General features: G+C 35.0%; 1 protein-coding gene across 2 annotated transcripts; it reads left to right on the forward strand.

Moving 5' to 3' along the window:
* The first annotated feature begins 476 nt into the window (after window positions 1-476).
* Window positions 477-8,759, forward strand: LOC131620517 (putative pentatricopeptide repeat-containing protein At3g25970). 2 transcript variants are annotated; one of them, XM_058891629.1, is made up of 4 exons: window positions 477-3,147; window positions 3,432-3,467; window positions 3,922-4,011; window positions 7,618-8,759. In XM_058891629.1, exon 1 carries the CDS (start codon window positions 929-931, stop codon window positions 2,999-3,001), a length of 2,073 nt encoding a protein of 690 aa, XP_058747612.1. In that variant the 5' UTR covers window positions 477-928; the 3' UTR covers window positions 3,002-3,147; window positions 3,432-3,467; window positions 3,922-4,011; window positions 7,618-8,759. The 2 variants fall into 2 exon arrangements, with proteins under 2 accessions (XP_058747612.1, XP_058747613.1); XM_058891630.1 differs by lacking the exon at window positions 3,432-3,467.
* Window positions 8,760-13,019: the final 4,260 nt, after the last annotated feature.

Below are 13,019 nucleotides of genomic sequence, written 5' to 3' on the forward strand. Positions count from 1 at the left end.
TGTTGAGATGTGCATGCGATACATTTCTAATCACACATGGAGACTTTTAACACACCTCTTTCCAAAGACATCAACATATTATCAATGGTCTTCTATTTTCTTCTACCATATTTTACATTAAAGATGAACTCGACAAAGTCCTCGTTCTACGATGTATGAACAGGGGGGGGGGACTGTTCTGGCCCTTCCGCAAGGCTCGCAAAGAAGACCTGATAATAAGTGTTTGAAGAAGACACATGAAATAGGAGAACCATCATGCTTGTGAAGGAAATACGATCACACCCCATCACATATCTCATCGTCGAATCTAATGAACGACAACCAACACAAGGCGCCGAATCACACTCGGACGATTTTAACCGTTCATGCATATAAAGACCTGATCACACTATTTCATGTATTTATTTCATTAAACTACTTTTTCGATTACTCACTGACTTGAGCATTAGACTGCTAATCTTTCAGGTCTACCTCCTTTCCACCACACCGGAAGTCTGATCCATCGAACAATAAAACTGATATGTCGAAACTGAACACGATTCCATCTCTTCTTCACTCATCTCTAGTTCTTGAACAGAATTCCAACCGATTTTATTGCTTTAAAAGATTCGTAAATGTCTTAATTGAATGCCACAAAATTTCTTAGAATCTTATAAAAGTCTTGATTAAATACTATAAAATATGTTTACCATATATATAAATGGTATTTTAAAAACCTTGAAATCTTCCATCACACCCAGAAAAATCAATTTGATAGTTGAGTCGTGAGGTGACGATTAAACTAACATGTCAGCACTAGACAGTTAAATTACGCGTGCTGCGGGACCAAATTAAATTTTTTTGGGTTTGAATCACTCTGGCGTTTGAATCAAATTTCCCTTTGGCCGAACAAAACCATTTGCATTGAAAAACACATGCTCACGAATGAATGCAGAGACTCCAATCCCTTATTCGAGCTTCACCCATTACACTACCTTCTCTGAAAGCAACCCATTGTCTAGCAATCAAGTCAGGTTCCATATCAGACCTCTACACAGCCAACAACCTCATAACATCATACTCAAAATGTGCTCAACTTCCCCTTGCTCACCAACTGTTCGACGAAATGCCTCACAGAGATACCGTATCATGGAATGCAGTCATTTCATGCTACGCAAACACCGGAGACCTGGATTATACATGGAAACTCCTCAACAATATGAGAATCTCCGGTCACGTAGTTGACAGCCACACATTTGGGAGCATTCTTAAAGGTGTTGCTCGAGCTGGCGGCCTTGATCTTGGAAAGCAGATACATTCGGTTATGATTAAGATGAGGTTTAATGAGAATGTGTTTTCAGGGAGTGCGCTTCTTGACATGTATGCCAAGTGTGGTAGAGTTGATGATGCATTGGTTGTGTTTCGGTATATGCCAGAGTGTAATTTCGTGTCGTGGAACACGTTGATTGCGGGTTATTCGCGAGTTGGTGATGTTGAGATGGCGTTTTGGTTGCTGAGATGTCAGGAGATGGATGGTGTTGGGATTGACGATGGGACGGTGGCTCCGCTTTTGACATTGCTTGATGGTGTTGAGTTTTGCAGCTTGGTAATGCAGCTGCATTGTAAAATTATGAAGCACGGGCTGGGGGATTTTAATATTGTCTCCAATGCTCTTATCATGGCGTACTCAGAGTGCTATTGTTTACAAGATGCTGAGAGAGTGTTCGATGGTGCTGCCACGTGTCGCGATCTAGTTACATGGAATTCCTTGCTTGCGGCTTACTTGCTTCACAAGAAAGAAGATCTTGCGTTTGGAGTTTTCATTGACATGCAGAGTTTTGGGTTTGAGCCTGATGATTATAGTTATACTGGGGTCATCAGTCATTGTTTTGTCAAACACCACAAAAGCCGTGGAGAATCTTTACATGGGTTGGTGATAAAAAGAGGGCTTCAGGTTTCTGTGCCTGTTTCTAATGCTTTGATTGCCATGTATCTTGGATTTGATAATAGGGGCATGGAAGATGCATCGAAAATCTTCTTTTCCATGGATGTTAAAGATTGTTGTACATGGAATTCTGTTTTGGCAGGGTATGTGCAGGTTGGTTGGAGTGAGGAAGCCTTGAGGTTGTTTGTGCAAATGAGATATCTTTTTGTAGAAATTGATGACTATACTTTTTCCGCTGTCATCAGATGTTGTTCAGATTTAGCAACACTGCAGCTAGGTCAACAGGTTCATGTTTTGTCACTTAAAGTAGGCTTTGATACAAATAAATATGTCGGGAGTTCATTGATCTTCATGTATTCTAAATGTGGTGTCATAGAAGATGCTAGGAAATCTTTTGAAACAACTTTCAGTGACAATGCAATTGTTTGGAACTCGATCATCTTTGGGTATGCACAACACGGACAAGGAAACATTGCACTTGAACTCTTTAACTTAATGAGAGAGAGGAAGATGAAACCTGATCATATAACCTTTGTCGCAGTTCTCACTGCATGTAGTCATAATGGGCTCGTAGAAGAAGGCCGTAAAATTATACAATCTATGGAGTCTGATTTTGGTATTCCGCTGCGAATGGAGCACTATGCTTGTGCAGTTGATCTCTATGGTCGGGCTGGGCATCTAGAGGAGGCAAAAGCTTTGGTTGAAACAATGCCTTTTGAACCTGATGCAATGGTGTTGAGAACTTTATTAGGTGCCTGTAGAAGTTGTGGTGATATTGAATTAGCTAGTCATGTGGCAAAAACATTGCTAGAGTTGGAGCCTGAGGATCACAGCACTTATGTTCTGCTCTCGGACCTTTATGGGCGTCTGAAGATGTGGGATAAAAAAGCTAGTGTAACTAGGCTGATGCGAGAAAGACATGTGAAAAAGGTTCCTGGTTGGAGTTGGATAGAAGTGAAAAATGAAGTGCATGCTTTCAATGCTGAAGATCACTCTCACCCTCAGAGTGAGGAGATATACAAACTGTTACTACAATTAAAAGAGGGGACTAAGTTGTTTGATAATTTTGTAGGTTAAACTTTATAACTAGATGGTTATGATGATGAAAATTTCTTATGATCAAAGTGTATTGTTTATTGGGTTTGATTGGAAGATTTTGAAGATGGCGCACACTGTAGTTTTAAAATGCAGTCTACAACAACAATTTATATTGCAAAGCAAAGGTATTTAGCTCTCTGTGACTATATCATGATGCAATTACGTTGACATTTGTCTGCATTTTTCTGCAATGTAATCGCAATCACGACTGCAGTCACAATTTAAAATTGGTGTGCACCATGTCTCTTCACAAAATGCCAACATTTATTTCATAAGGAAGAAATGAACTTGTGCTTCCTTTTCAAAGAAAAGATTATTCTTGTTATAAAGTTTACTCTTTTAACTGATTATTCTTGTTATAATGTTTACTCTTTTAACTGCATATTGAATACTTGTGATTGCCATAAAGGATTGAAGGAGTTCTTGCCAGCAGGTTCAAAATGAGGTATGCCATGATGTTTATAATATTACTTTGAAATGGTGAGAAGTGATTAATGAGCAGTATCACCAAACGAGAGTAATAATTTGCAATTAGAAAGAAATTATTCCTAAATGCTTCTGTTCATATCCTCTAATTTTACTTTTGTTTGAGATAAAATTGTAGTCAACATGAAATATGCACACAATAATCATTACAATGGCATATGTCAACTGATACTATTTGAAGACAAGAACAAATTTATGTCAAGTATTGGGGCTTTAGTTCACTGCTAATTGCATATACCAGTCAGTGACCTGCAAAACATATTTGCTTCAAGCTTAAAAAAACAACTTATCACTTGTTTAGGTTCCAATTCCAACGAAGTTTGTTAATTACAATCTAGACAGGTATATTGCAAGAAGTAGAAATTCATATGTTACCAGCTCTTAAATTTTCCCTTTTCTATTTCTTTTTGCAGAAAGCCGCAATTAAGATGATGGATAAGCAATCATCAAAAGAATTCCTTACTAAATGAAAGCTTCTGACACAGTTCCATCACTTGAACTTGGTATGACATTTTCCCAATACTGATATTATTCAACATTTGAATCTTCAGAATTTTTAGAGTTATTATACAAAAGAGTGGGAGGAAGCTCACTAAAGAACTATGCAAAACATATGGCCATATGGCAGCCTATTGAGTCAAATATAAAGGATTACTTTCATTCTTTTCTTGTATGATTTAGAGTTCTTTTTATGAAGTTCTATTTATTGTCCCCCTTTTTCTTAACTTCTAATTAACATTGAATAAGGAAATATCACTACTAGCTTTTTAAGTTCCAACGAGTTATTGCTGGATGTCTTCACTAGTTCCTTGACAGATTGAATTAGTAATCGTTAAGAGTCTTACATCAGACAATATATGACCTGAACATGTGCTTATAAATGGGGATATCCCCACCCTACAAGTTGGTTTTGTAAGGTTGAGTTAGACCCAAGCACATTTTTAAGAGTGTATTAAAGCTTATCCAAGATCCGTTGGGCCACCTACTATCATGTTTTCGCTATCGGACAACCTACAATTTGTATCCACCCTCCATATGTCTGTCCGGTCTTGGGCATGAAAGGGTGTGTTGAAGAGTCCTATATTAAAAAGGATATGGTCTCAATATATGTTTATAAGTGGAAACAAATTCCTCACCTACAAGCTGGTTTCGTTAGATTGTGTTAGACCCAACCACAATTGTTATATATGTCACACATTTGGTGCCTATCATTTATATACCCCAACTTAACTTAAGTTGGAGAGTTGATATATTCTACTTATAAAAATATTAAGTAATTAGGATAGGCATGATATCAAAGTTATTAATATTATGTAACTAATATCGAGATTATATATTGATTCTCTTGGTACCTATATAAAAGAGTCTCAATTGTGTATTTCAGATTCAAAGACCATTTTATCTTTTTCTTCCTTATTTTTTAGCTTCATTTAAATATTATATTCATTCATAATGATAAAAAAATTGAAAAGACAATTTGTTCCTAAAAGAAGGAAGGTGTTCAAAATAAAAGATAGTTTAAGAATTAAAAGAACAACCGAATCTTATCTACGAAGATCAAATGATGCTATAATGTTCTATCATATATCATATCTCCATCTAACTCATTAATCTCTAGATCTTTCTTACTAGTTTTTATATATCTTCCTCTATCTCTAGTGATTTGACTATCATCAATTTAATCTACTCTTCTTACTATAAAATCTACATCTACTTGTCGAAACCACCTCAGTTGAATTTCCACCATCTTTTTTACTATAAGACTATCCCAACTCTCTCTTATGGTGTCATTCCTGATCCTATTTTGTCTACTCTCACTACACATCTAACACAACATTCTCATTTCTGTTGCATTTATTTTATTCTCATATTGGTTTTTTCCCTCCCAACACTCCATCCCATACAACATTGTCAGTCCTACGAATGTACGATAAAGTTTTCCTTTCACTTTAAGAGTTACCTTCATGTCACATAAAACACTTGAGACCCTCCTCCATTTCTACCATCCAACTTGAATTTTGCGGCTTACATCTCTTTATTTTCCTGTCCTCTTGTACTAAGGGTCCAAGATATTTAAACCATGTAACTTGTGCTATTACTCCTTCGTTAGACACTTTTAAGACTTGTATCTAAGTCTCTAACTTCCCATTTGATTTCTCTTCCGAATCGCAAAATAGGACTATATCATCTGCACAAAACATGAATCTCGGTGTTGGCTCTTGGATGTATGTATTTTGTAAGTACATCTAAAATTAAAGTAAAAAGATAAGGGTTTATAGTTGATCATTGGAGAAATCTTATTCTTAGAATGCGTGGTTGGGCTTATCTCAACCTTACAAAACCGATTTGTAAGATGATGATTGCCCCCATTTATAAAGTGGAACACATGCCAAATCTCTAAGCAACTTGAGACTAAATTCACCCCTTCAAATCCAACACAATGAAGGTATTGAAGCTGCAATGAAGTCTAGCCAATTACCGCAATTTAGGCGATTAGGGGTGGACCGCAATGAAGGCAGAAACTCAACACGTATTATTATGGGAAAATATTATGTAGCTCCACCCTATATCCTCACACTAATTGAGACCTCTTCGTACATATTCTTGATAGCGCTTTACTAGGAAAACAAACAACTAGTTAATTCATACCAGTGGCGCAGCCAGAAATTTTAGACAATCTGGGCAAAAAATTTAACCGCAAGTTACATGCGACTTAATATATAAATAGTCCTAAAGTGTGCTACATAAGAGAGATGAAACCTAACCTGCAAATACTGTGCTAAATAAAATTAGGAGGTAAATGCTCTCTCCGAGACCTCTTTGCGGTGAATTTTTGAATAATATCAACATCTTTAAGTGACTTGAATTAAGATTGATCAACCTAATTAACTAATTAAAAATAAATTTAATTAATTAATAAAGATGATAAAGAAATCAAAAATAAAATAAAATAGAAATGGAGGTGGGTTAAATTTACATTAGAAAAGGAAAAGTTAGGCCTATAACTAAACAAATGAGGAAGAGAGAAATATAGTAGCCCCCACCCACCCCCACACCATATTTTCGAATCCTAGTCCATAATTTCCAGAAACATTATCAATGTTATTTAGTTTTGATTTCTATCTGAAAACCTAACATTCAAAACTCAAATTAAACAAAAACCAAACACAAATCCAACCAATTGGCAAATGGTTTACATTGAGGTAACAAGAGAAATAAAAAATAAAGAGGAGACTCACATGGTGGGAGCTATTCCGACGGTTCACGGTTCCGGTGAAAGCTCTTGTTCATAAATAATTAATTGGGTTGGGCCTGAACCATTGATTATTCATCTATTTTAATTTTCACACCATATTTTTACTAATTTTGCCCCTAGTTTTGTCTAAAAATCAACTATTAAATTAGAGGTATACAAAGAAAATAGGGGTTGAGTCTGGGCACGTGCCCGAGCTGGCCCAGCCCGGGCTAGCTGGACCATGGAAACGCCCCTGATTCATACCATTATATAAAGGCAACTCCAAAGTTAACTATCTCTAACTACTATTTATTATGGTTAGACATTTTTTCTGGACAAATTTTAGGCATTTTTCTTTTACAAATTTATTCTTAATAACATAAACCTTTTTCAAATTCAAGTTTAAAACATAAAATATGAATATTGAAAGATTTGATTACATAGATATTAAAAAAGTGAAATGAACGAATTATATTAAAATAGATATTACAAAATAAAGCATAATATGTATGTTCTTCAGGAAAAAACGATGAATTGATCTCTTTTGGCTTATAAATACAATTTGGTTGAGATATCTTTGCCATTGTTTTCTTTTGTACTTCATTTATTCATATATTTCAAGTGAGTTAATTAGGCCCATTCAAGCGATTTGGTTTGTTTAGTCAATTATGGTTAAGATTTTACACTGTACTAACCTTTATTAAACTCTGTTTAAAAAGACCAGAAAAATAATTTGATGCTGAATTTAACAGAATCGTTATATGCTACCTTGATTTTGGCTAAATTTTCACTTTAGAGCTTCCTATACATCATGTTTAACAATTTGGAGCTACTATTAATTATAACATCGTTTTACTATGTGTATTTATACTAGAAAAGGGATGAAAGACTGGCCAAGGCACAGGTATTTGTTGGGCACATAAGTGTCAAATTATGGCAAAGGAACATGGCGTCAAATCAAGTTTAAGACATGACATGGTGAGTGTTTCAAGTTGCTTTGGATATATCTGGCCTGAATTATAAACAAATATTCTCTTTTTAGGTTCATTGAGTAATGAATGTATCTGGTCTACATAAAGACCAGATATATTTATTATTTAATGAACCTAAAAAGAGAAAATTTGCTTATAATAATAGGCAGAGGGAGTACTTATGATAATAATCTTCTGTAATTGGAATCAAAGTTGAACCTGACTCATTGGACTGTACTGTATTATAAAGGCAGGCCTAAATGAGAAGGGAAACCATGGTACTAAAAACTTGAAAACATAGAACAAGAAACATGTGCAAGCATGTGCTTTCAGTTCCCACCACAAGGTCCAGCTAAGAATCAATGCTAGGCTATACTAACAGCATTATACACTATCAGCTCCTTGCTTCTCAATCACTGCCAATGACAGTCACTTGTTTGGTCTTATGTAATTTTTCAAAAACTGTAAATTTCAGTTTTATACTATGGTATTGAATCTTGTGAAAATAGTGTCTGTAGTCTGTAAAAAGGCTGCAGTATCTAAACAAGAACTTCATCACTAATTCAATGGTTTGTTAAAACCTTGCCTTTCTCTTTTAGCTACATGACTCGTTAGGTATATTTATCATTTGAATCTTTGCATGCCGCACAAACATATCTACCGGAAAATTTACAATCCACATCCTTTCTTAGAGATCCATTGAAAATATAATATTGACCCTGTCCAAAAGAGTCGTTCATAATGCTATTGTTAATGAAGCATCACAAAACCAGACGTATCCCTCGCCTCAAACTGTGGCCTACGACAACCACCCTTTCTTCTTGCATATAGATGCATGCTAGGTTACTCTACTATGTCACAAATGTTCCTGTCCAATAGTCATTTCTCTATAATTTTCAAGAAAATAGAGAAGCACAACAAAAATGAAAAACGATTGTTGTCATGGTCCGAAAGGATACATAAATGGATTTCAGAAGGACTTTATGTATCCTATAATACTATGCAAATATTATAAATATTTTAAATTTAAACATATTTGATTAAATGTTTGATGATTAGAAAGAAGGTGTAGGTTTAACACTTGATTTGGATGAAAAGTGATAAATTGAAAATTTTAAAGTGTGTTTAGATGAGATGATTAAAAGTTTTTAAAAATTTTAAAATCGTAAGCAATTTAAATGATCTAATTGAAATTAATTTATTTTAAAATTATTTTGTTTGGATAAATCATTAAAATTATTCAGTAAAATTTGAGTTCATTTTTATAAATTTTAAAATTTTTAGACCAAATTTAAAAAATAGAGATGAAGTTGCAAATTCTAAAAATTTAATGGGATCAATTTATAAAATTTAAAAATTATTAAAAACCAATTTATAATTTTTGAAAAAAATTTAAGAACCAATTTACAAAATTTGGAAAAATATGGGAAAAAATTTGCAAAATTTAAAATAATAATAATAAGGCTTAAATGCACTTTTGGTCCCTGTAAGTTAGCGAGTTATTTATTTTCGTCCCTGTAAGTTTTTTTTTTGTTTGAGTCCCTATATCTTACTTTTTGCTTGAGGTTTAGTCCCTAAAGGCAAAATCTGCAGGTTTCCTGCGGATCTTCCTGTAAATTTTCCTGCAAATTTTGATTTCAGGGACTAAAACGAAGGCGAAAGTGAAATATAGGGACTAAAAAAAACTCACAGAGACGAAAATCAAAAATTCACTAACTTACAAGGACTAAAAGTGCATTTAAGTCTAATAATAATATCCAACTTGATATTCAAATTTTGTGGAGTATGAAAGGAATTTCAAATTCTCTGATTTTAGGCATGATTTCAAATTACTAAATTTAATTTTGATAAAAATACTTCATAAATTTTATAATTTTAATAATTCTTCTTAATTTTTATTCAAATAATAAATTTTTATCTAAATAATTTTAAATTTCCTCATTAAAATTTTTAATCATAACACATTCTTAATTTTTTTTATAAATATTTTAGAATATGAAATTGATAGAATGAGAGAATAGAAAAGTTGTTACTATGTATATTGAAATGCTCTAGAAAAATATTTTTGAAAAAAAGACGTCTAAAATATTTTTTTAGACACGATCCATTTGGGAAATATTTATTAAATGAAGGTAATTTTTCATAGTACCCTTGTATTATGGGCACACTGATGAAAATCCGAAAATATATTTGGGTGAATTCAGAGATTATTTTTGAACACACAAATATCATATTTAGTTTAAATTTAGTTCTGAGATGTATCTCCGAATAAATCAAAGGTAAAATCGCAGATACATTTTAAAATAAACCAAAGATAAATTCGCAGATACATCTCCGAAGTCACCTTTCTTTCTAAGTAAATCAGACATTCACCATATTTCTTAAGAAAATAGTTCGGAGATGTATCTGCGAACTAGGTGTTCGGAGATATATCTCTGAATTCTTGCCTGCATGTTTCATTTACAGAGACACTGTAATCAGATTGTAGTTTTTTCAATCTAACATAATTTTAAATCGATTAATATTGCCATTAATTGTTTCAAAAATTAATAAAAACGAATATTATATAATCGAGTAATACGTTAACTAATCATAAAGATTATAGTAGTACAAACATTATTCTCCAAGTCGATGAAAAATATACAAAATATAAGCAAAAACATAGTTTATTGAGTATGCCTAATCCTAACAGTTCGACTCCTCCTCTGCCTACGGTAACCCAAGGCATTCCGTACATTGGTAAGACTGGAACATGCTAGGGCAACAACTTCATCACCACCTCTCTCAAATAGTCCAGATCGATAACCTCTCTTAAAATCTGCATAATATTTTGACCGACCGACAACAAATCAACGACATGGTCATCCATGACCTGATCATTCTCCAAGATCTCCTCATGAGCAGGCCTAGGTGGACGTCTATGAGCATCTGTTGTCATGTAAGGGTGTGATACAGAATAAAACCAAGTCATGTAAACCTCAACATGATTCCACTCAGATGTGGCTTCCTGACTCCGGTACTCCTCCGGTACCAGACGACTCTCAAAATTCGCCGCAATTTCATTCACTTCTATGCGGACAATGTTGATAAGAGAAGCCTCGGAGGAGGACCTCGAAATTATTTGCACATACTCAAACTGTCGCATCCACCGCTCTGGCAAATACCTACACATGATATTAGTCCCAAATGCCAGCCATCCGGAGTATAATGAAATATGGTAGAATGAAATAGTGTCCCAGTGAGTAGTGTATGGCATCCAAACGACGTCATCATGCTGAGTCCGGTCAATATACAAACGGAACGACACCACAACATCATTTCCTTTGTGCGGGATGTACATGTAAGCCCGTGGGTAATCCTCGGTATAGTGAGGGTCACGCCCAAACCAGTGAATGAGGCGATAGTGGGGAAAGATCTATCCCTGAAAACGAATAAGGAAAAAATATTAGTAACAAGTGTGAAAAAAATTGTTTTTAACCTAATAGTGAGATTCGAAAATTACCGTAAGCAGGGTGCAAGAGCCTGTCATTTGCTTTGTTGTCCAACAAGAACCTTCGCTCAGCTTAGAGTACAAGTATACCAAGCATGTGGCCCCCCAGTTCCACTTGTGAATGGACTCAAAGTCGATGAAATACTGAGGAAAGCCACATCCACGTATGTTGCGCTTTCATCCACAAACATGGACGTGCCAACCAAGAATAGGAAGAAGCACCTCACTCCACACTCCATGTGGTAGCCAACCCAAAGTTCATCGGCGTTCGGGCTTTTGGCTATCTGCAAGTTTTCGTTATACAACTTCGCCAACCAAGAAAACTTGGTATGTGCACCACTTGTGTTCATACACTACTAAAAGACTTCTTCAGGGTCAGCTCCCAGATAAACCACCATCACCTCCATTGCATCAACCTTGGTAATCTTAAAATGATCAAGCAACCTTCCTCTGATGGGAAGGTGTAGGAGGCAAGCTACATCATTTAATGTAATCGTCATCTCACTGATGGGTAGGTAGAAAGATGATGTTTTCCTATGCCATCTCTCAGCAAATGAAGCCTGCATGCCATAACTGATGGTGTTGTACCCGGAAGCACAAAGACCTGTAAGACCGAAGTTCCGAAGTACACTTTGAAACCTTTTATCCTGTGACTAAAAAAGAATGTGAATCTTTTAGGCATGGTTCAAAAATTTCAAGCACACTCACACTGTTGAAAATAAAATGTAACAGTCTCAATCTAGTTGAACTTGGTTAAAATATAAAAGTTAGAACTGTTAAAAATATAAATTTCCATCTCAGATATGCGGAGCCACATGATCTCAAAAGTATATCAGTAATGAAATGTCAGTGGACCCTCTTGGAAAAAGGTCTGCAAGTGGGACCTCCTCAGCAACTGCGACCTACAGTGCAACTTGGGGACCTGCTGTGCAACTAGGGCATCCTCATCATGGTACGCACGACTCCGGGATACCGATCCTCGTTATAGTATACTCCTAGAGGTCATTTCCTCCCTATCGTGAGGCATAGGGACCACTCTAGCTTGCTCATGCCGACGAACCCTCTCGCGGTGAGCAGACACGGTTAGGGTAGGGGTTAGTCTCACCCTTTCGTTGTTTTCAGCCATTATCCTTGAAAAAAACATAACAAACGATGTTAGTGCATAAAAAAGGAAAGAGTTCGGAGATGTATCTCTAAACACTAGAAATAACACACTTTGGAGATACATCTCCGAAAAAAGCTTCGATTTTGAGCTTCCATGGCAGAAACATTTCAAATGCTAATGCTATCTAATGCATTAAAACTAACCTATTTGAGCTAATACATTAATCAAAACCACCTTGAGTGGAAATGACAAGATATAAGATACAAGCAAATGATCTGATGTTACTTTCAAACTTGACCTTGAGTGGAAACTGAAAACGGGTAGAGGGAAGGAGTGAGAAAGTTTTTTTCTTTTTGAAAAATGAAGAAGGAGAAGAGGGAGAGTCTGACGCTAACTTTAAATATGTTCACCTAGTTTGGAGATACATTTCCAAAATATTTTTTTTTTTGAATTAAAAAAAAGGAGAGTTAATTCTGAGATGTATATCCGAACATACCCTACAATTCCTTTTACAAATACATCTCCAAATGTACTTTTATTTAAAATGAAAAATTGGTACATCCAAAAATATATCTTCAAAAATAAAGGACATTTTAAAATTTTTGTATAGGACCTAAAAGAAGGTATAAGGGTATAATGAGAAATTGCTGAAATGAAAGAGATAGATTGAAAACTTCTCCATATCTATATCACAATCAATCAATTCAAGA

Source organism: Vicia villosa, linkage group LG7 (assembly GCF_029867415.1).
Source record: "Vicia villosa cultivar HV-30 ecotype Madison, WI linkage group LG7, Vvil1.0, whole genome shotgun sequence".
In the NCBI taxonomy this organism is placed as follows: domain Eukaryota; kingdom Viridiplantae; phylum Streptophyta; class Magnoliopsida; order Fabales; family Fabaceae; genus Vicia; species Vicia villosa.

Coding starts and splice junctions, on each gene's coding strand:
- LOC131620517 (XM_058891629.1), top strand. CDS start 929: ATGCAGAGACTCCAATCCCTTATTCGAGCTTCACCCATTACACTACCT.